General features: G+C 47.4%; 1 protein-coding gene across 1 annotated transcript in view; it reads left to right on the top strand.

The window, feature by feature from the left end:
• The window catches only part of nhej1 (nonhomologous end-joining factor 1), a 55,873-nt gene extending 34,836 nt beyond the window's left edge, over positions 1–21,037 (top strand). The window contains exons 6-8 of the mRNA XM_065023084.1: positions 19,645–19,843; positions 20,312–20,388; positions 20,728–21,037. Coding sequence (XP_064879156.1) covers positions 19,645–19,843; positions 20,312–20,388; positions 20,728–20,808 — 357 coding nt within the window. The 3' untranslated portion in view covers positions 20,809–21,037. The remainder of the gene's footprint in view (positions 1–19,644; positions 19,844–20,311; positions 20,389–20,727) is intronic.
• Positions 21,038–22,007: the final 970 nt, after the last annotated feature.

Below are 22,007 nucleotides of genomic sequence, written 5' to 3'. Positions count from 1 at the left end.
TTTATGTGTGTTTCTACCTCACCATGTGTCTGTTTTTAGGAACAAGGCCTGGGGTTTATGTGTGTTTCTACCTCACCATGTCTGTTTTTAAGGACAAGGCCTGGGGTTTATGTGTGTTTCTACCTCACCATGTCTGTTTTAGGGACAAGGCCTGGGGTTTATGTGTGTTTCTACCTCACCATGTCTGTTTTTAGGGACAAGGCCTGGGGTTTATGTGTGTTTCTACCTCACCATGTCTGTTTTTAGGGACAAGGCCTGGGGTTTATGTGTGTTTCTACCTCACCATGTGTCTGTTTTTAGGAACAAGGCCTGGGGTTTATGTGTGTTTCTACCTCACCATGTGTCTGTTTTTAGGGACAAGGCCTGGGGTTTATGTGTGTTTCTACCTCACCATGTCTGTTTTTAGGGACAAGGCCTGGGGTTTATGTGTGTTTCTACCTCACCATGTCTGTTTTTAGGGACAAGGCCTGGGGTTTATGTGTGTTTGTACCTCACCATGTCTGTTTTTAGGGACAAGGCCTGGGGTTTATGTGTGGTTGTACCTCACCATGTGTCTGTTTTTAGGGACAAGGCCTGGGGTTTATGTGTGTTTGTACCTCACCATGTGTCTGTTTTTAGGGACAAGGCCTGGGGTTTATGTGTGTTTGTACCTCACCATGTCTTTTTTTAGGGACAAGGCCTGGGGTTTATGTGTGGTTGTACCTCACCATGTGTCTGTTTTTAGGGACAAGGCCTGGGGTTTATGTGTGGTTTGTACCTCACCATGTGTCTGTTTTTAGGGACAAGGCCTGGGGTTTATGTGTGTTTCTACCTCACCATGTGTCTGTTTTTAGGGACAAGGCCTGGGGTTTATGTGTGGTTGTACCTCACCATGTGTCTGTTTTTAGGGACAAGGCCTGGGGTTTATGTGTGTTTGTACCTCACCATGTGTCTGTTTTTAGGGACAAGGCCTGGGGTTTATGTGTGGTTTCTACCTCACCATGTCTGTTTTTAGGGACAAGGCCTGGGGTTTATGTGTGTTTCTACCTCACCATGTGCCTGTTTTTAGGGACAAGGCCTGGGGTTTATGTGTGTTTCTACCTCACCATGTGTCTGTTTTTAGGGACAAGGCCTGGGGTGTATGTGTGTTTGTACCTCACCATGTGTCTGTTTTTAGGGACAAGGCCTGGGGTTTATGTGTGTTTGTACCTCACCATGTGCCTGTTTTTAGGGACAAGGCCTGGGGTTTATGTGTGTTTGTACCTCACCTTGTGTCTGTTTTTAGGGACAATGCCTGGGGTTTATGTGTGGTTGTACCTCACCATGTGTCTGTTTTTAGGGACAAGGCCTGGGGTTTATGTGTGTTTCTACCTCACCATGTGCCTGTTTTTAGGGACAAGGCCTGGGGTTTATGTGTGTTTCTACCTCACCATGTGCCTGTTTTTAGGGACAAGTCCTGGGGTTTATGTGTTTCTACCTCACCATGTGTCTGTTTTTAGGGACAAGGCCTGGGGTTTATGTATGTTTCTACCTCACCGTGTGTCTGTTTTTAGGGACAAGGCCTGGGGTTTATGTGTGTTTCTACCTCACCATGTGTCTGTTTTTAGGGACAAGGCCTGGGGTTTATGTGTGTTTGTACCTCACCATGTGTCTGTTTTTAGGGACAAGGCCTGGGGTTTATGTGTGTTTCTACCTCACCATGTGTCTGTTTTTAGGGACAAGGCCTGGGGTTTATGTATGTTTCTACCTCACCATGTCTGTTTTTAGGGACAAGGCCTGGGGTTTATGTGTGTTTGTACCTCACCATGTGTCTGTTTTTAGGGACAAGGCCTGGGGTTTATGTGTGTTTGTACCTCACCATGTGTCTGTTTTTAGGGACAAGGCCTGGGGTTTATGTGTGTTTCTACCTCACCATGTCTGTTTTTAGGGACACGGCCTGGGGTTTATGTGTGTTTTACCTCACCATGTGTCTGTTTTTAGGGACAAGGCCTGGGGTTTATGTGTTTCTACCTCACCATGTCTGTTTTTAGGGACAAGGCCTGGGGTTTATGTGTGTTTCTACCTCACCATGTGTCTGTTTTTAGGAACAAGGCCTGGGGTTTATGTGTGTTTCTACCTCACCATGTGTCTGTTTTTAGGGACAAGGCCTGGGGTTTATGTGTGTTTCTACCTCACCATGTCTGTTTTTAGGGACAAGGCCTGGGGTTTATGTGTGTTTGTACCTCACCATGTGTCTGTTTTTAGGGACAAGGCCTGGGGTTTATGTGTGGTTCTACCTCACCATGTCTGTTTTTAGGGACAAGGCCTGGGGTTTATGTGTGTTTCTACCTCACCATGTGTCTGTTTTTAGGGACAAGGCCTGGGGTTTATGTGTGTTTCTACCTCACCATGTGTCTGTTTTTAGGGACAAGGCCTGGGGTTTATGTGTGTTTGTACCTCACCATGTGTCTGTTTTTAGGGACAAGGCCTGGGGTTTATGTGTGTTTGTACCTCACCATGTGCCTGTTTTTAGGGACAAGGCCTGGGGTTTATGTGTGTTTGTACCTCACCTTGTGTCTGTTTTTAGGGACAATGCCTGGGGTTTATGTGTGGTTGTACCTCACCATGTGTCTGTTTTTAGGGACAAGGCCTGGGGTTTATGTGTGTTTGTACCTCACCATGTGTCTGTTTTTAGGGACAAGGCCTGGGGTTTATGTGTGTTTCTACCTCACCATGTGTCTGTTTTTAGGGACAAGGCCTGGGGTTTATGTGTGTTTCTACCTCACCATGTGTCTGTTTTTAGGGACAAGGCCTGGGGTTTATGTGTGTTTCTACCTCACCATGTGTCTGTTTTTAGGAACAAGGCCTGGGGTTTATGTGTGTTTCTACCTCACCATGTCTGTTTTTAGGGACAAGGCCTGGGGTTTATGTGTGTTTCTACCTCACCATGTGTCTGTTTTTAGGGACAAGGCCTGGGGTTTATGTGTGTTTCTACCTCACCATGTCTGTTTTTAGGGACACGGCCTGGGGTTTATGTGTGTTTCTACCTCACCATGTCTGTTTTTAGGGACACGGCCTGGGGTTTATGTGTGTTTGTACCTCACCATGTCTGTTTTTAGGGACAAGGCCTGGGGTTTATGTGTGTTTCTACCTCACCATGTCTGTTTTTAGGGACAAGGCCTGGGGTTTATGTGTGTTTCTACCTCACCATGTGTCTGTTTTTAGGAACAAGGCCTGGGGTTTATGTGTGTTTCTACCTCACCATGTCTGTTTTTAAGGACAAGGCCTGGGGTTTATGTGTGTTTCTACCTCACCATGTCTGTCTTTAGGGACAAGGCCTGGGGTTTATGTGTGTTTCTACCTCACCATGTCTGTTTTTAGGGACAAGGCCTGGGGTTTATGTGTGTTTCTACCTCACCATGTCTGTTTTTAGGGACAAGGCCTGGGGTTTATGTGTGTTTCTACCTCACCATGTGTCTGTTTTTAGGAACAAGGCCTGGGGTTTATGTGTGTTTCTACCTCACCATGTGTCTGTTTTTAGGGACAAGGCCTGGGGTTTATGTGTGTTTCTACCTCACCATGTCTGTTTTTAGGGACAAGGCCTGGGGTTTATGTGTGTTTCTACTTCACCATGTCTGTTTTTAGGGACAAGGCCTGGGGTTTATGTGTGTTTGTACCACACCATGTCTGTTTTTAGGGACAAGGCCTGGGGTTTATGTGTGGTTGTACCTCACCATGTGTCTGTTTTTAGGGACAAGGCCTGGGGTTTATGTGTGTTTGTACCTCACCATGTGTCTGTTTTTAGGGACAAGGCCTGGGGTTTATGTGTGTTTGTACCTCACCATGTCTTTTTTTAGGGACAAGGCCTGGGGTTTATGTGTGGTTGTACCTCACCATGTGTCTGTTTTTAGGGACAAGGCCTGGGGTTTATGTGTGGTTGTACCTCACCATGTGTCTGTTTTTAGGGACAAGGCCTGGGGTTTATGTGTGTTTCTACCTCACCATGTGTCTGTTTTTAGGGACAAGGCCTGGGGTTTATGTGTGGTTGTACCTCACCATGTGTCTGTTTTTAGGGACAAGGCCTGGGGTTTATGTGTGTTTGTACCTCACCATGTGTCTGTTTTTAGGGACAAGGCCTGGGGTTTATGTGTGGTTCTACCTCACCATGTCTGTTTTTAGGGACAAGGCCTGGGGTTTATGTGTGTTTCTACCTCACCATGTGCCTGTTTTTAGGGACAAGGCCTGGGGTTTATGTGTGTTTCTACCTCACCATGTGTCTGTTTTTAGGGACAAGGCCTGGGGTGTATGTGTGTTTGTACCTCACCATGTGTCTGTTTTTAGGGACAAGGCCTGGGGTTTATGTGTGTTTGTACCTCACCATGTGCCTGTTTTTAGGGACAAGGCCTGGGGTTTATGTGTGTTTGTACCTCACCTTGTGTCTGTTTTTAGGGACAATGCCTGGGGTTTATGTGTGGTTGTACCTCACCATGTGTCTGTTTTTAGGGACAAGGCCTGGGGTTTATGTGTGTTTCTACCTCACCATGTGCCTGTTTTTAGGGACAAGGCCTGGGGTTTATGTGTGTTTCTACCTCACCATGTGCCTGTTTTTAGGGACAAGGCCTGGGGTTTATGTGTTTCTACCTCACCATGTGTCTGTTTTTAGGGACAAGGCCTGGGGTTTATGTATGTTTCTACCTCACCATGTGTCTGTTTTTAGGGACAAGGCCTGGGGTTTATGTGTGTTTCTACCTCACCATGTGTCTGTTTTTAGGGACAAGGCCTGGGGTTTATGTGTGTTTGTACCTCACCATGTGTCTGTTTTTAGGGACAAGGCCTGGGGTTTATGTGTGTTTCTACCTCACCATGTGTCTGTTTTTAGGGACAAGGCCTGGGGTTTATGTATGTTTCTACCTCACCATGTCTGTTTTTAGGGACAAGGCCTGGGGTTTATGTGTGTTTGTACCTCACCATGTGTCTGTTTTTAGGGACAAGGCCTGGGGTTTATGTGTGTTTGTACCTCACCATGTGTCTGTTTTTAGGGACAAGGCCTGGGGTTTATGTGTGTTTCTACCTCACCATGTCTGTTTTTAGGGACACGGCCTGGGGTTTATGTGTGTTTCTACCTCACCATGTGTCTGTTTTTAGGGACAAGGCCTGGGGTTTATGTGTTTCTACCTCACCATGTCTGTTTTTAGGGACAAGGCCTGGGGTTTATGTGTGTTTCTACCTCACCATGTGTCTGTTTTTAGGAACAAGGCCTGGGGTTTATGTGTGTTTCTACCTCACCATGTGTCTGTTTTTAGGGACAAGGCCTGGGGTTTATGTGTGTTTCTACCTCACCATGTCTGTTTTTAGGGACAAGGCCTGGGGTTTATGTGTGTTTCTACTTCACCATGTCTGTTTTTAGGGACAAGGCCTGGGGTTTATGTGTGTTTGTACCACACCATGTCTGTTTTTAGGGACAAGGCCTGGGGTTTATGTGTGGTTGTACCTCACCATGTGTCTGTTTTTAGGGACAAGGCCTGGGGTTTATGTGTGTTTGTACCTCACCATGTGTCTGTTTTTAGGGACAAGGCCTGGGGTTTATGTGTGTTTGTACCTCACCATGTCTTTTTTTAGGGACAAGGCCTGGGGTTTATGTGTGGTTGTACCTCACCATGTGTCTGTTTTTAGGGACAAGGCCTGGGGTTTATGTGTGGTTGTACCTCACCATGTGTCTGTTTTTAGGGACAAGGCCTGGGGTTTATGTGTGTTTCTACCTCACCATGTGTCTGTTTTTAGGGACAAGGCCTGGGGTTTATGTGTGTTTGTACCTCACCATGTGTCTGTTTTTAGGGACAAGGCCTGGGGTTTATGTGTGTTTGTACCTCACCATGTGTCTGTTTTTAGGGACAAGGCCTGGGGTTTATGTGTGGTTCTACCTCACCATGTCTGTTTTTAGGGACAAGGCCTGGGGTTTATGTGTGTTTCTACCTCACCATGTGCCTGTTTTTAGGGACAAGGCCTGGGGTTTATGTGTGTTTCTACCTCACCATGTGTCTGTTTTTAGGGACAAGGCCTGGGGTGTATGTGTGTTTGTACCTCACCATGTGTCTGTTTTTAGGGACAAGGCCTGGGGTTTATGTGTGTTTGTACCTCACCATGTGCCTGTTTTTAGGGACAAGGCCTGGGGTTTATGTGTGTTTGTACCTCACCTTGTGTCTGTTTTTAGGGACAATGCCTGGGGTTTATGTGTGGTTGTACCTCACCATGTGTCTGTTTTTAGGGACAAGGCCTGGGGTTTATGTGTGTTTCTACCTCACCATGTGCCTGTTTTTAGGGACAAGGCCTGGGGTTTATGTGTGTTTCTACCTCACCATGTGTCTGTTTTTAGGGACAAGGCCTGGGGTTTATGTGTTTCTACCTCACCATGTGTCTGTTTTTAGGGACAAGGCCTGGGGTTTATGTATGTTTCTACCTCACCATGTGTCTGTTTTTAGGGACAAGGCCTGGGGTTTATGTGTGTTTCTACCTCACCATGTGTCTGTTTTTAGGGACAAGGCCTGGGGTTTATGTGTGTTTGTACCTCACCATGTGTCTGTTTTTAGGGACAAGGCCTGGGGTTTATGTGTGTTTCTACCTCACCATGTGTCTGTTTTTAGGGACAAGGCCTGGGGTTTATGTGTGTTTCTACCTCACCATGTCTGTTTTTAGGGACAAGGCCTGGGGTTTATGTGTGTTTGTACCTCACCATGTGTCTGTTTTTAGGGACAAGGCCTGGGGTTTATGTGTGTTTGTACCTCACCATGTGTCTGTTTTTAGGGACAAGGCCTGGGGTTTATGTGTGTTTCTACCTCACCATGTCTGTTTTTAGGGACACGGCCTGGGGTTTATGTGTGTTTCTACCTCACCATGTGTCTGTTTTTAGGGACAAGGCCTGGGGTTTATGTGTTTCTACCTCACCATGTCTGTTTTTAGGGACAAGGCCTGGGGTTTATGTGTGTTTCTACCTCACCATGTCTGTTTTTAGGGACAAGGCCTGGGGTTTATGTGTGTTTCTACCTCACCATGTGCCTGTTTTTAGGAACAAGGCCTGGGGTTTATGTGTGTTTCTACCTCACCATGTGTCTGTTTTTAGGAACAAGGCCTGGGGTTTATGTGTGTTTCTACCTCACCATGTGTCTGTTTTTAGGGACAAGGCCTGGGGTTTATGTGTGTTTCTACCTCACCATGTGTCTGTTTTTAGGGACAAGGCCTGGGGTTTATGTGTGTTTCTACCTCACCATGTGTCTGTTTTTAGGAACAAGGCCTGGGGTTTATGTGTGTTTCTACCTCACCATGTGTCTGTTTTTAGGGACAAGGCCTGGGGTTTATGTGTGTTTGTACCTCACCATGTGTCTGTTTTTAGGGACAAGGCCTGGGGTTTATGTGTGTTTCTACCTCACCATGTGTCTGTTTTTAGGGACAAGGCCTGGGGTTTATGTGTGTTTGTACCTCACCATGTGTCTGTTTTTAGGGACAAGGCCTGGGGTTTATGTGTGTTTGTACCTCACCATGTCTGTTTTTAGGGACAAGGCCTGGGGTTTATGTGTGTTTCTACCTCACCATGTGTCTGTTTTTAGGGACAAGGCCTGGGGTTTATGTGTGTTTCTACCTCACCATGTCTGTTTTTAGGGACAAGGCCTGGGGTTTATGTGTGTTTCTACCTCACCATGTGTCTGTTTTTAGGAACAAGGCCTGGGGTTTATGTGTGTTTCTACCTCACCATGTGTCTGTTTTTAGGGACAAGGCCTGGGGTTTATGTGTGTTTCTACCTCACCATGTCTGTTTTTAGGGACAAGGCCTGGGGTTTATGTGTGTTTCTACTTCACCATGTCTGTTTTTAGGGACAAGGCCTGGGGTTTATGTGTGTTTCTACCTCACCATGTCTGTTTTTAGGGACAAGGCCTGGGGTTTATGTGTGTTTCTACCTCACCATGTGTCTGTTTTTAGGGACAAGGCCTGGGGTTTATGTGTTTCTACCTCACCATGTCTGTTTTTAGGGACAAGGCCTGGGGTTTATGTGTGTTTCTACCTCACCATGTCTGTTTTTAGGGACAAGGCCTGGGGTTTATGTGTGTTTCTACCTCACCATGTGTCTGTTTTTAGGAACAAGGCCTGGGGTTTATGTGTGTTTCTACCTCACCATGTGTCTGTTTTTAGGGACAAGGCCTGGGGTTTATGTGTGTTTGTACCTCACCATGTCTGTTTTTAGGGACAAGGCCTGGGGTTTATGTGTGTTTGTACCTCACCATGTGCCTGTTTTTAGGGACAAGGCATTGGACCAGTAATCATAAAGGTTGCTGGTTGTACTAGAGCTGACAAGGTACAAATCTGTTTTGCCCCTGAGCAAGGCAATTAACCCAAGTTCCCCAGGGGTTCATGGATGTTGATTTGCAGCCCCCTCACCTCTGTGTCAGAGGAGTTTTTGCGGGACACATTTCAGTTGAAGGCATTCAGTTTATAACTGTGTATCCCCTTTCCCTGTTTCTACCTCACCATGTGTCTGTTTTTAGGGACAAGGCATGGTATTTAATGCCTGGTTTCCTCCAGACATTACGCTTGTCATTCAGGCCAAAGGGTTCAATCTTGGTTTCATCAGACCAGTGAATCTTATTTTCGTGTTCTGAGAGTCCTTTAGGTGCCTTTTGGCAAACTGGGGCTTCATGTGCCTTTTACTGAAGAGTTTTGTCTGGCCTTCACTGATTGGTGGAGTGTGCAGAGATGCTTGTTTTTGGAAGGGTTCTCCCATCTCCACAGAGGAACTCTGGAGCTCTGTCAGAGTGATCATCGGGTTCTTGGTCCCCTCCCTGACCAAGGCCCTAATCTCATTGCCAGTTTTTATGTGTGTGTCTGTATTTTAGAGTATTTTTGACTGTAAAGGCCTGGGGTTTATTGTGTGGGGATCCTTTCTAAATCCTCACCATGTGCCTGTAGGGAGTGATGTGGGGAAGCCTCTCCTCAGTCTCCTGGCTCCTCTCCTGGCCTGAGAGAAAGAAAGAGGGTGAGAGTAGTTGACTGGGAAGAGGGGAGAAAGAGGGTGAGAGTAGTTGACTGGGGAGAAAGAGGGTGAGAGTAGTTGACAGGGAAGAGAGGGAGAAGAGGTTGAGTATGTGTGGTTCTACCTCACCATGTCTGTTTTTAGGGACAAGGCCTGGGGTTTATGTGTGTTTGTACCTCACCATGTGCCTGTTTTTAGGGACAAGGCCTGGGGTTTATGTGTGTTTGTACCTCACCTTGTGTCTGTTTTTAGGGACAATGCCTGGGGTTTATGTGTGGTTGTACCTCACCATGTGTCTGTTTTTAGGGACAAGGCCTGGGGTTTATGTGTGTTTCTACCTCACCATGTGCCTGTTTTTAGGGACAAGGCCTGGGGTTTATGTGTGTTTCTACCTCACCATGTGCCTGTTTTTAGGGACAAGGCCTGGGGTTTATGTGTTTCTACCTCACCATGTGTCTGTTTTTAGGGACAAGGCCTGGGGTTTATGTATGTTTCTACCTCACCATGTGTCTGTTTTTAGGGACAAGGCCTGGGGTTTATGTGTGTTTCTACCTCACCATGTGTCTGTTTTTAGGGACAAGGCCTGGGGTTTATGTGTGTTTGTACCTCACCATGTGTCTGTTTTTAGGGACAAGGCCTGGGGTTTATGTGTGTTTCTACCTCACCATGTGTCTGTTTTTAGGGACAAGGCCTGGGGTTTATGTATGTTTCTACCTCACCATGTCTGTTTTTAGGGACAAGGCCTGGGGTTTATGTGTGTTTGTACCTCACCATGTGTCTGTTTTTAGGGACAAGGCCTGGGGTTTATGTGTGTTTGTACCTCACCATGTGTCTGTTTTTAGGGACAAGGCCTGGGGTTTATGTGTGTTTCTACCTCACCATGTCTGTTTTTAGGGACACGGCCTGGGGTTTATGTGTGTTTCTACCTCACCATGTGTCTGTTTTTAGGGACAAGGCCTGGGGTTTATGTGTTTCTACCTCACCATGTCTGTTTTTAGGGACAAGGCCTGGGGTTTATGTGTGTTTCTACCTCACCATGTCTGTTTTTAGGGACAAGGCCTGGGGTTTATGTGTGTTTCTACCTCACCATGTGCCTGTTTTTAGGAACAAGGCCTGGGGTTTATGTGTGTTTCTACCTCACCATGTGTCTGTTTTTAGGAACAAGGCCTGGGGTTTATGTGTGTTTCTACCTCACCATGTGTCTGTTTTTAGGGACAAGGCCTGGGGTTTATGTGTGTTTCTACCTCACCATGTGTCTGTTTTTAGGGACAAGGCCTGGGGTTTATGTGTGTTTCTACCTCACCATGTGTCTGTTTTTAGGAACAAGGCCTGGGGTTTATGTGTATTTCTACCTCACCATGTGTCTGTTTTTAGGGACAAGGCCTGGGGTTTATGTGTGTTTGTACCTCACCATGTGTCTGTTTTTAGGGACAAGGCCTGGGGTTTATGTGTGTTTCTACCTCACCATGTGTCTGTTTTTAGGGACAAGGCCTGGGGTTTATGTGTGTTTGTACCTCACCATGTGTCTGTTTTTAGGGACAAGGCCTGGGGTTTATGTGTGTTTGTACCTCACCATGTCTGTTTTTAGGGACAAGGCCTGGGGTTTATGTGTGGTTGTACCTCACCATGTGTCTGTTTTTAGGGACAAGGCCTGGGGTTTATGTGTGTTTCTACCTCACCATGTCTGTTTTTAGGGACAAGGCCTGGGGTTTATGTGTGTTTCTACCTCACCATGTGTCTGTTTTTAGGAACAAGGCCTGGGGTTTATGTGTGTTTCTACCTCACCATGTGTCTGTTTTTAGGGACAAGGCCTGGGGTTTATGTGTGTTTCTACCTCACCATGTCTGTTTTTAGGGACAAGGCCTGGGGTTTATGTGTGTTTCTACTTCACCATGTCTGTTTTTAGGGACAAGGCCTGGGGTTTATGTGTGTTTCTACCTCACCATGTCTGTTTTTAGGGACACGGCCTGGGGTTTATGTGTGTTTCTACCTCACCATGTGTCTGTTTTTAGGGACAAGGCCTGGGGTTTATGTGTTTCTACCTCACCATGTCTGTTTTTAGGGACAAGGCCTGGGGTTTATGTGTGTTTCTACCTCACCATGTCTGTTTTTAGGGACAAGGCCTGGGGTTTATGTGTGTTTCTACCTCACCATGTGTCTGTTTTTAGGAACAAGGCCTGGGGTTTATGTGTGTTTCTACCTCACCATGTGTCTGTTTTTAGGGACAAGGCCTGGGGTTTATGTGTGTTTGTACCTCACCATGTCTGTTTTTAGGGACAAGGCCTGGGGTTTATGTGTGTTTGTACCTCACCATGTGCCTGTTTTTAGGGATGTGGTTAGAGCATTGGACCAGTAATCATAAAGGTTGCTGGATCGAATCCTAGAGCTGACAAGGTACAAATCTGTCGTTCTGCCCCTGAGCAAGGCAATTAACCCTAAGTTCCCCAGGCGCCGAAAGTCATGGATGTTGATTAAGGCAGCCCCCCGCACCTCTCTGTTTCAGAGGAGTTGGGTTAAATGCGGAAGACACATTTCAGTTGAAGGCATTCAGTTGTATAACTGACTAAGTATCCCCTTTCCCTGTTTCTACTTCTCTACCTCACCATGTGTCTGTTTTTAGGGACAAGGCATGGTATTGATAAGCGGTGCCTGGTTTCCTCCAGACATTACGCTTGTCATTCAGGCCAAAGGGTTCAATCTTGGTTTCATCAGACCAGTGAATCTTATTTCTCGTGTTCTGAGAGTCCTTTAGGTGCCTTTTGGCAAACTCCAAGCGGGCTGTCATGTGCCTTTTACTGAAGAGTTGCTTCCGTCTGGCCTTCTGGACTGATTGGTGGAGTGCTGCAGAGATGCTTGTCCTTTTGGAAGGTTCTCCCATCTCCACAGAGGAACTCTGGAGCTCTGTCAGAGTGATCATCGGGTTCTTGGTCCCCTCCCTGACCAAGGCCCTAATCTCCCGATTGCTCAGTTTTTATGTGTGTGTGTGTATGTATATAGAGTATTTTTGACTGTAATGTCTTTTTCGTTATGTCAGACCCCAGGAAGACTAGCTGTCATCATTGGCGTCGGCTAATGGGGATCCTCGTAAAATCATAAATCCCCTCCAGAGGTCTGACCCCCTCTCCTCCTGTCAGTTGTCCCAGAGAGAGGGAGTGATGTGGGGAAGCCTCTCCTCAGTCTCCTGGCTCCTCTCCTGGCCTGAGAGAAAGAAAGAGGGTGAGAGTAGTTGACTGGGAAGAGGGGAGAAAGAGGGTGAGAGTAGTTGACTGGGGAGAAAGAGGGTGAGAGTAGTTGACAGGGAAGAGAGGGAGAAGAGGTTGAGAGTAGTTGACTGGGAAGAGGGGAGAAAGGTTGAGAGTAGTTGACTGGGGAGAAAGAGGGTGAGAGTAGTTGACAGGGAAGAGAGGGAGAAAGAGGGTGAGAGTAGTTGACTGGGGGAGATGGAGAAGAGGTTGAGAGTAGTTGACTGGGAAGAGGGGAGAAAGGTTGAGAGTAGTTGACAGGGAAGAGAGGGAGAAAGAGGGTGAGAGTAGTTGACTGGGAAGAGAGGGAGAAGAGGTTGAGAGTAGTTGACTGGGAAGAGAGGGAGAAGAGGTTGAGAGTAGTTGACTGGGAAGAGGGGAGAAAGAGGTTGAGAGTAGTTGACTGGGAAGAGGGGAGAAAGAGGTTGAGAGTAGTTGACTGGGAAGAGAGGGAGAAGAGGCTGAGGGAGAAAGAGGGTGAAAGTAGTTGACTGGGGAGAGGGAGAAAGAGGGTGAGAGTAGTTGACTGGGAAAAGGGGGAGAAAGAGGGTGAGAGTAGTTGACAGGGAAGAGGAAGAAAGAGGGTGAGAGTAGTTGACAGGGAAGAGGGGGAGAAAGAGGGTGAGAGTAGTTGACAGGGAAGAGAGGGAGAAAGAGGGTGAGAGTAGTTGACTGGGAAGAGAGGGAGAAGAGGTTGAGAGTAGTTGACTGGGAAGAGGGGAGAAAGAGGTTGAGAGTAGTTGACTGGGAAGAGGGGAGAAAGAGGTTGAGAGTAGTTGACAGGGAAGAGAGGGAGAAAGAGGGTGAGAGTAGTTGACTGGGAAGAGAGGGAGAAGAGGTTGAGAGGGAGAAAGAGGGTCCGAGTAGTTGACTGGGAAGAGAGGGAGAAGAGGTTGAGGGAGAAAGAGGGTGAAAGTAGTTGACTGGGAAGAGAGGGAGAAAGAGGGTGAGAGTAGTTGACTGGGAAGAGAGGGAGAAAGAGGGTGAGAGTAGTTGACTGGGAAGAGAGGGAGAAAGAGGGTGAGAGTAGTTGACTGGGAAGAGAGGGAGAAAGAGGGTGAGAGTAGTTGACTGGGAAGAGAGGGTGAGAGTAGTTGACTGGGAAGAGAGGGAGAAAGAGGGTGAGAGTAGTTGACAGGGGAAAGAGGGTGAGAGTAGTTGACTGGGAAGAGAGGGAGAAAGAGGGTGAGAGTAGTTGACTGGGAAGAGAGGGAGAAAGAGGGTGAGAGTAGTTGACTGGGAAGAGAGAGAGAAAGAGGGTGAGAGTAGTTGACTGGGAAGAGAGGGAGAAAGAGGGTGAGAGTAGTTGACTGGGAAGAGAGGGAGAAAGAGGGTGAGAGTAGTTGACTGGGAAGAGAGGGAGAAAGAGGGTGAGAGTAGTTGACTGGGAAGAGGAAGAAAGAGGGTGAGAGTAGTTGACAGGGAAGAGGGGGAGAAAGAGGGTGAGAGTAGTTGACTGGGAAGAGAGAGAGAAAGAGGGTGAGAGTAGTTGACTGGGAAGAGAGGGAGAAAGAGGGTGAGAGTAGTTGACTGGGAAGAGAGGGAGAAAGAGGGTGAGAGTAGTTGACAGGGAAGAGAGGGAGAAAGAGGGTGAGAGTAGTTGACTGGGAAGAGGAAGAAAGAGGGTGAGAGTAGTTGACAGGGAAGAGGGGGAGAAAGAGGGTGAGAGTAGTTGACAGGGAAGTGCAGACAGATATATGACCAGATGTAAAGTGATGTGTTTCAGGGTTTAAAGGCAGACGGACCATTTGGACTTCACCTGCCTCTGTTTGTTGTTCCATAGCCATCTGCCAACCTGGCGTGTGTAGTAGAATATCAATATCCAATGTGGTTGTTTTAGGTCCTGTAACCTCTGCGTAAGGCGATATGGGTCAGTGGTTACTGACTAGGGTGTTGGGGTTAGGGGTCAGTGGTTACTGACTAGGGTGTCGGGGTTAGGGGTCAGTGGTTACTGACTAGGGTGTTGGGGTTAGGGGTCAGTGGTTACTGACTAGGGTGTCGGGGTTAGGGGTCAGTGGTTACTGACTAGGGTGTCGGGGCTAGGGGTCAGTGGTTACTGACTGGGGTGTCGGGGTTAGGGGTCAGTGGTTACTGACTAGGTGTCGGGGTTAGGGGTCAGTGGTTACTGGCTAGGTGTCGGGGTTAGTGGTTCCTGACTAGGGTGTAGGGGTCAGTGGTTCCTGACTAGGGTGTATGGGTCAGTGGTTACTGACTAGGGTGTTGGGGTTAGGGGTCAGTGGTTACTGACTAGGGTGTCGGGGTTAGGGGTCAGTGGTTACTGACTAGGGTGTCGGGGTTAGGGGTCAGTGGTTACTGACTAGGGTGTCGGGGCTAGGGGTCAGTGGTTACTGACTAGGGGTCAGTGGTTACTGGCTAGGGTGTCGGGGTTAGTGGTTCCTGACTAGGGTGTAGGGGTCAGTGGTTCCTGACTAGGGTGTATGGGTCAGTGGTTCCTGACTAGGGTGTATGGGTCAGTGGTTCCTGACTAGGGTGTATGGGTCAGTGGTTCCTGTGTAGGGGTTAGTGGTTCCTGACTAGGGGGTAGGGGTCAGTGGTTCCTGACTAGGGGTCAGTGGTTCCTGACTAGGGGTCAGTGGTTCCTGACTAGGGTGTCGGGGTCAGTGGTTCCTGACTAGGGTGTATGGGTCAGTGGTTCCTGACTAGGGTGTATGGGTCAGTGGTTCCTGACTAGGGTGTAGGGGTCAGTGGTTCCTGACTAGGGTGTAGGGGTCAGTGGTTCCTGACTAGGGTGTAGGGGTCAGTGGTTCATGACTAGGGTGTAGGGGTCAGTGGTTCCTGACTAGGGGTCAGTGGTTCCTGACTAGGGTGTAGGGGTTAGTGTTTACTGACTAGGGTGTAGGGGTCAGTGGTTCCTGACTAGGGTGTAGGGGTTAGGGGTAGGGGCCAGTTTAGGATCCAGCATCAGTGTTTTTACTATAGATCAGGTGAGGCCTCAGCAGTCTGTACCAGGGTTCCATGAAGGTCGGTCAGCACCAATCCCCAACACCGGCCTAGAGACTGGTCTATCTCATAAAACAACACCGGCCTAGAGACTGGTCTATCTCAGAAAACAACACCGGCCTAGAGACTGGTCTATCTCATAAAACAACACCGGTCTATCTCAGAAAACAACACCGGCCTAGAGACTGGTCTATCTCAGAAAACAACACCGGCCTAGAGACTGGTCTCTCAGAAAACAACACCGGCCTAGAGACTGGTCTATCTCAGAAAACAACACCGGCTAAACTCAGAGCTGTTTACCCACTAGTAATAGAGGGAAATGTCAACATCCCTCACCCTCCTTCTACTCATCCTTCCTTGTTTTTCTTTGGTCAGGCCGCGGGGCAGTGATTGGCTAAGGTGCCAGAATGGATTATAGATGGCCAGCAGTCCTACAGAGGGCAGGGTTCAGATTTGTGAGGGTGCAACTAAAGGAACTTGACTGGCGTGCATCCCATTGACAGTCCGATGAGGGTAAACTGAGGGGTCACCCTAACCTCAATCAAATCCCTAACACAGGTGAGCTCACCAAAACAGTAGCTCCTCCCCTGTCTCTGTACTGCAGGACTTTGGTCTGTTATGACAGCGGCAGGCCACTCAGTCTGGTGGAGGCCACAAGAAAGTTCCAGATTAATATTATTAACTGTGAGGTAGAGAGGTGGTTGAACCACGGTAGTCTATTTAAACTGACCTTTGACCTTTGTTTTGTTAACTCTTTATGCCATTCTTTCCCTTTTTATGGGTTTAAGTGTTGTTTATCGTCCAGGAGGGCTGATCTAGGTCCATGCCCTTATTCATTTTGCTTTAAAAGGCTAAACTGATCCTAAAACAACACTCATACTCTGAGACGCAGGCCCAATACATTGGACATACGTTTGAGAATGCTTTACACTTGCCGGTTTAAAGGGACGGTCCCATGTGGCCTAGTTACAGCGCTGACTTAGATGTAATCCATTGTAAGGGGAAACGGCACCGCTGGCCGCCCCCACCACCATTATTGGTTTTGTTGCCGAGGCGACGTCGCGCAGCGTGGTAAAGATATTGCTGTGCATATTGTGAGCAATGATGTCTGATTTTTTTTTTTAAGTGTTTGTTCTTTGCAGTAACTTGTTTGTTGTTGTTACATCACAAACAGACGAAGCAGTTTCACCATTAAGGATTTCACCTTGTTTTACTGTTACTGTCCATCAATGATCCTCAAACAACTTGACAGAAAAGGAGCACATTTGCCAGAAGAGGTGTGCATGCCAAGTGTTTTCCAGAAGAGGTGTGCATGCCATGTGTTTTCCAGAAGAGGTGTGCATGCCAAATGTTTTCCAGAAGAGGTGTGCATGCCAAATGTTTTCCAGAAGAGGTGTGCATGCCAAGTGTTTTCCAGAAGAGGTGTGCATGCCAAGTGTTTTCCAGAAGAGGTGTGCATGCCAAATGTTTTCCAGAAGAGGTGTGCATGCCAAGTGTTTTCCAGAAGAGGTGTGCATGCCAAGTGTTTTCCAGAAGAGGTGTGCATGCCAAATGTTTTCCAGAAGAGGTGTGCGTGCCAAATGTTTTCCAGAAGAGGTGTGCATGCCAAGTGTTTTCCAGAAGAGGTGTGCATGCCAAGTGTTTTCCAGAAGAGGTGTGCATGCCAAATGTTTTCCAGAAGAGGTGTGCATGCCAAGTGTTTTCCAGAAGAGGTGTGCATGCCAAGTGTTTTCCAGAAGAGGTGTGCATGCCAAATGTTTTCCAGAAGAGGTGTGCATGCCAAATGTTTTCCAGAAGAGGTGTGCATGCCAAATGTTTTCCAGAAGAGGTGTGCATGCCAAATGTTTTCCAGAAGAGGTGTCCTACAGGAGAAGGTTGGGACAAAATGGGAAAACAGCAAGTTTCCACATTTCACAAGGCACTGTGTAGTCACGGGAATTGAATGCAATAAACACTTATTTAGATTGAATTGCAGTGGTTTGTGTGGAACGGGGCAAAGGGAGAACATTGATAAAAGTGTGGGAGAAAAGACCAGGGCTAAATGATAGCATGAATGATAAAATGGATGAAAACCGGAGGTTGAATGATAGCAACATTGCGTGGAAAGAAAGATGAACGTGAAAACGAAGGTGCGGAACAGAAAATGAGATGATGGAGAGAAGAGAAGGGTGAGGAGGAGAGAAGGGTGATGAGGAGAGTGAGGAGAAGAGAAGGGTGAGGAGGAGAGAAGGGTGAGGAGGAGAGAAGGGTGAGGAGGAGAAGAGAAGGGTGAGGAGGAGAAGAGGAGAAGAGAAGGGTGAGGAGGAGAGTGAGGAGAAGAGAAGGGTGAGGAGGAGAGAAGGGTGAGGAGGAGAGAAGGGTGAGGAGGAGAGAATGGTGAGGAGGAGAGTGAGGAGAAGAGAAGGGTGAGGAGGAGAGTGAGGAGAAGAGAAGGGTGAGGAGGAGAGAAGGGTGAGGAGGAGAGTGAGGAGAAGAGAAGGGTGAGGAGGAGAGTGAGGAGAAGAGAAGGGTGAGGAGGAGAGTGAGGAGAAGAGAATGGTGAGGAGAAGAGAAGGGTGAGGAGGAGAGAAGGGTGAGGAGGAGAGAAGGGTGAGGAGAAGAGAATGGTGAGGAGGAGAGAAGGGTGAGGAGGAGAGTGAGGAGAAGAGAAGGGTGAGGAGAAGAGAAGGGTGAGGAGGAGAATGAGGAGAAGAGAAGGGTGGCTCTGCTCCTTTTCTATGGAGCTGCTGGTCCTCCACACATTGGTTGCTCTGTGCCCAAAGGGGAACTAAAGCCTGACCAGAGCATACATTTATTTTTACGATATTTAAACAAACAAAAAACTAAAATAAATCAATGCAGACCTCTAAACCTGACCAAGTATGTTTAGGAGCCCCTCTCACTGACAGCAGTGCGAGACCACCAATTTCTCCCCGTCAATATTTGAACAGCTAATTCAGAGTTTGTCCTCTCCGTTTGACTGAAAAAAGCGAGTGAAAGAGTAGAATGAATAGTGTGTACGTGCTGTATGAGTTTAGTATGTTATCTGTCTTGACTTGTAGTTGGTTGTGGCGTCAACGTGTGTGTGTGTGTGTGTGTGTGTGTGTGTGTACACACACACACAACAGTGCAGTACGGTGTTGCAGCAGCCTATATAGACCTACCGAAGTGTCCTGTCTCCTGTAGTGTTGTTCCTGTTTCCTGTCTCCTGTAGTGTTGTTCCTGTCTCCTGTAGTGTTGTTCCTGTTTCCTGTATCCTGTAGTGTTGTTCCTGTTTCCTGTCTCCTGTAGTGTTGCTCCTGTTTCCAGTCTCCTGTAGTGTTGCTCCTGTTTCCTGTCTCCTGTAGTGTTGTTCCTGTTTCCTGTCTCCTGTAGTGTTGTTCCTGTCTCCTGTAGTGTTGTTCCTGTTTCCTGTAGTGTTGTTCCTGTTTCCTGTAGTGTTGTTCCTGTTTCCTATCTCCTGTAGTGTTGCTCCTGTTTCCTGTCTCCTGTAGTGTTGTTCCTGTCTCCTGTAGTGTTGTTCCTGTTTCCTAGCTCCTGTAGTGTTGTTCCTGTTTCCTATCTCCTGTAGTGTTGTTCCTGTCTCCTGTAGTGTTGTTCCTGTTTCCTGTCTCCTGTAGTGTTGTTCCTGTCTCCTGTAGTGTTGTTCCTGTCTCCTGTAGTGTTGTTTGCTGGTCTCTACCTTGTGCCAGAGCTGCTAGAAAAACTGCTTTCATTAGACCCTTATCAGGCCTTCAGCCTTCAGTCACTCCTCCAGACCTCTACCATGTGACTGACCGGGGAAAGACTTCAGTCACTCCTCCAGACCTCTACCATGTGACTGACCGGGGAAAGACTTCAGTCACACCTCCAGACCTCTACCATGTGACTGACCGGGGAAAGACTTCAGTCACTCCTCCAGACCTCTACCATGTGATTGACCGGGGAAATAATTCAGTCACTCCTCCAGACCTCTACCATGTGACTGACTGGGGAAAGCCTTCAGTCACTCCTCCAGACCTCTACCATGTGACTGACTGGGGAAAGCCTTCAGTCACTCCTCCAGACCTCTACCATGTGATTGACTGGGGAAAGCAGGCCACCAGGCAGGAGGCTGGCTGATTGACTGACTGACACACACTCACTGCAGGACATCTTTCCATATCATCCATATCATTCATTTATTCTCTCTAAATCATTTAGTGTAGTTCTCTCTCCACCTCTCACCCGTTCCCTCATACTGTTTCTCTCCCTCTCTGATAGCTTAGTGTTTTGCTCAGGTCACAGTTTATTTCTGCTCATTTCCCTCTGCTTCCTGTACTCTTATTTTTCTTTCATTTAATCCCCTCAAAATATAGTGTGCAGGAAAATATTAATATAAATGTATATTTATGGAAAGATAGCCAACAGTTTTGACATTAGTTGGATTTGTCATAATTTTCTCCCTTTCCCATTCTCTCTCTCTCTCTCTCTCTCTCTCTCTCTCTCTCTCTCTCTCTCCCTCAGACTGTGCCACAGGTATGTGTGAGGCAGGGCAGTCTGGGGTTTGACTCTGAGCTGCAGGAGCTCTACTCAGCCGTCACGTCCTACGGCAACACCAACGCCCGCAAACGTAAGATCTCTGAGAGACACGCCCCCAAAGAGGACGAATCCACCACAGAGGACCGTGACCCTAAACACGCCGCCAGCGGCACACAGCCCCCAGGTCTGGACCTCTTCTCATTGGTCATATAATCTTTCTAATCCCATCCCATCTTGCCGTCACCTCTGTGGCCCAAGGCCTGTAGATTTAGACCTGTAGGATCGCATGTCCTACCAACACACTCTCACACACAGACACCACACACACATTCTATAAGAGATCACTAGGGGGAGGGATGAAGTACTATATTCTGTCCCAGACATTTCTGTAATCTAGCTAAACAACATCAATCACCCAAACACTTCTCCTGCTAGTGCTGCTTTTAACAGGACAACTGGCGTTGGAAAGTTGGAGTCTCAAGCGGTTTGATACTTTTGTTGCAACGTTAATAAATGTGTTGCAACGTTGCAGCTCATACCAAGGCTGCCTTGGCCAGGACAGCTCAGCTCGGCTCAATAGTGTGAAAATGGGTTTTAGTGTCTGATTATGTCCACTATAGGTGTGAATTGGTGGTTGGTTTGTTCCCTACAGGTGAGGAGGTGAACCATGGGCTGGACCAGGGGGGTAGAGCCAGAACCACAGACTCAGAGACACCTAATGAGGAAAAGGTCTGGTCAACTCCGCAATGATTCTGATTTACCAATAATAATGAATTAATCAATCCGATTTATTGATAAGCCCTTTTACAGCAGCAGATGTCACTAAGGCTGCGTTTACACAGGCAGCCCAATTGTGATTTTTTTTTCTTCACTAATTGGTATTTTGAGCAATCTGATCAGCTGTATTGCCAATAATTGGGCAAAAGATCAGAATTGGGCTGTCTGTGTAAACGCCGCCTAAGGGCTGTACGGTAACCCAGCCTAGACCCCTCTCCCTCAGACTGAAGGCTATAATGTAACCATAATATCCTTACCTTGTCTCTAACACGTCTGTTGCCGTCCTCACAGACTACAGTTCCCATGGCTACTGCCGCAGATCGGCCCTCCGCCCGACCCAAGAAGAAGAAAGCGAAGGGGCTTTTTGGATGACCTCGGAACCTGTAGGGCACCAAACACTATGGAGACTGTCTGCGACTACGTCCCAAATGACACGGTCAAAAGTAGTGCACTATGTAGGGGATGGGGTGTCGTTTGGGATGCCGTCTATGAGCACTACCACCTTACTTCATGTGACATGTTTTTCAAGTACTCATCTACGGAGATGTCCTTTTTTTAATATATATTTTTTTAAATCATTAAATCATTAGATATGCATGTTTTTCCTTGGCTGTTTCATTGTTTGATGGATGTGTATGTTTTTAATTGTCTAAATAAATAAAGTGTGACAATTTAGGGCGTCTTATCAATATAAGAGTTAGATGTACCACGCTCTAGTACCAGCCTGGGTCTAGTCCAACCACAGGGCTAGTTGATGCTCCAGACGCCTTATCCTTATTGGATGGTTAGCAGTGTGTTGGCAATTCATTCTTATTTCTTTCGAGAGAGAATGAGATATTGACTCAAGGTGTTGTAGAATGCTTGGAATGCTATTGAAGTCCTGTTCAATCATTGGTCGAGGACTTGGCTTGTTTTGAAAAGTCAACACCGTTAGAACACTGTCATAGCTCAGTCAGAATGCATATTTATCCCAATTTTAATAAGGTGTCAGTCGCTCTACAGAGGAGACACTAAATGTTTGAAATGCCTGACGTAAGAGCGCACATTGTCTCAAATGGATGTTACACTATATATACAAAAGTATGTGGACATCCCTTCAAATTAGTGGATTCGGCTATTTCAGTCACAACCGTTTCTGATGGAGGTATGAAATCGAGCACACAGCCATGTAGTCTCCATAGACAAACATTGACAGTAGAATGGCCTTCCTGAAGAGCTCAGTGACTTTCAACGTGGCTAGAGCTGCCCCGGTCAACTGTAAGTGCTGTTATTGTGAAGTGGAAACGTCTAGGAGCAACAACAGCTCAGCCAGGAAGTGGTAGGCCACACAAGCTCACAGAACAGGACCGCTGAAGCGCGTAGGGTGTAAAAATGGTCTTCATTTGCAACGTTCACCACCGAGTTCTAAACTGCCTCTGGAAGCAACGTTAGAACTGTTCGTTGGGAGCTTCATGAAATGGGTTTCCACGGCCGAGCAGCCGCACAAAAGCCTAAGACTACCAGGCGTAATGCCAAGTGTCTGCTGGAGGGGTGTAAAGCTCGCCGCCACTGGACTGGGGGACAGTGCTACC

Source organism: Oncorhynchus nerka, linkage group LG2 (genome assembly GCF_034236695.1).
Source record: "Oncorhynchus nerka isolate Pitt River linkage group LG2, Oner_Uvic_2.0, whole genome shotgun sequence".
In the NCBI taxonomy this organism is placed as follows: domain Eukaryota; kingdom Metazoa; phylum Chordata; class Actinopteri; order Salmoniformes; family Salmonidae; genus Oncorhynchus; species Oncorhynchus nerka.
Note: the sequence above shows the minus strand (reverse complement) of the source record. Positions and strands in the feature narration are given on the sequence as shown.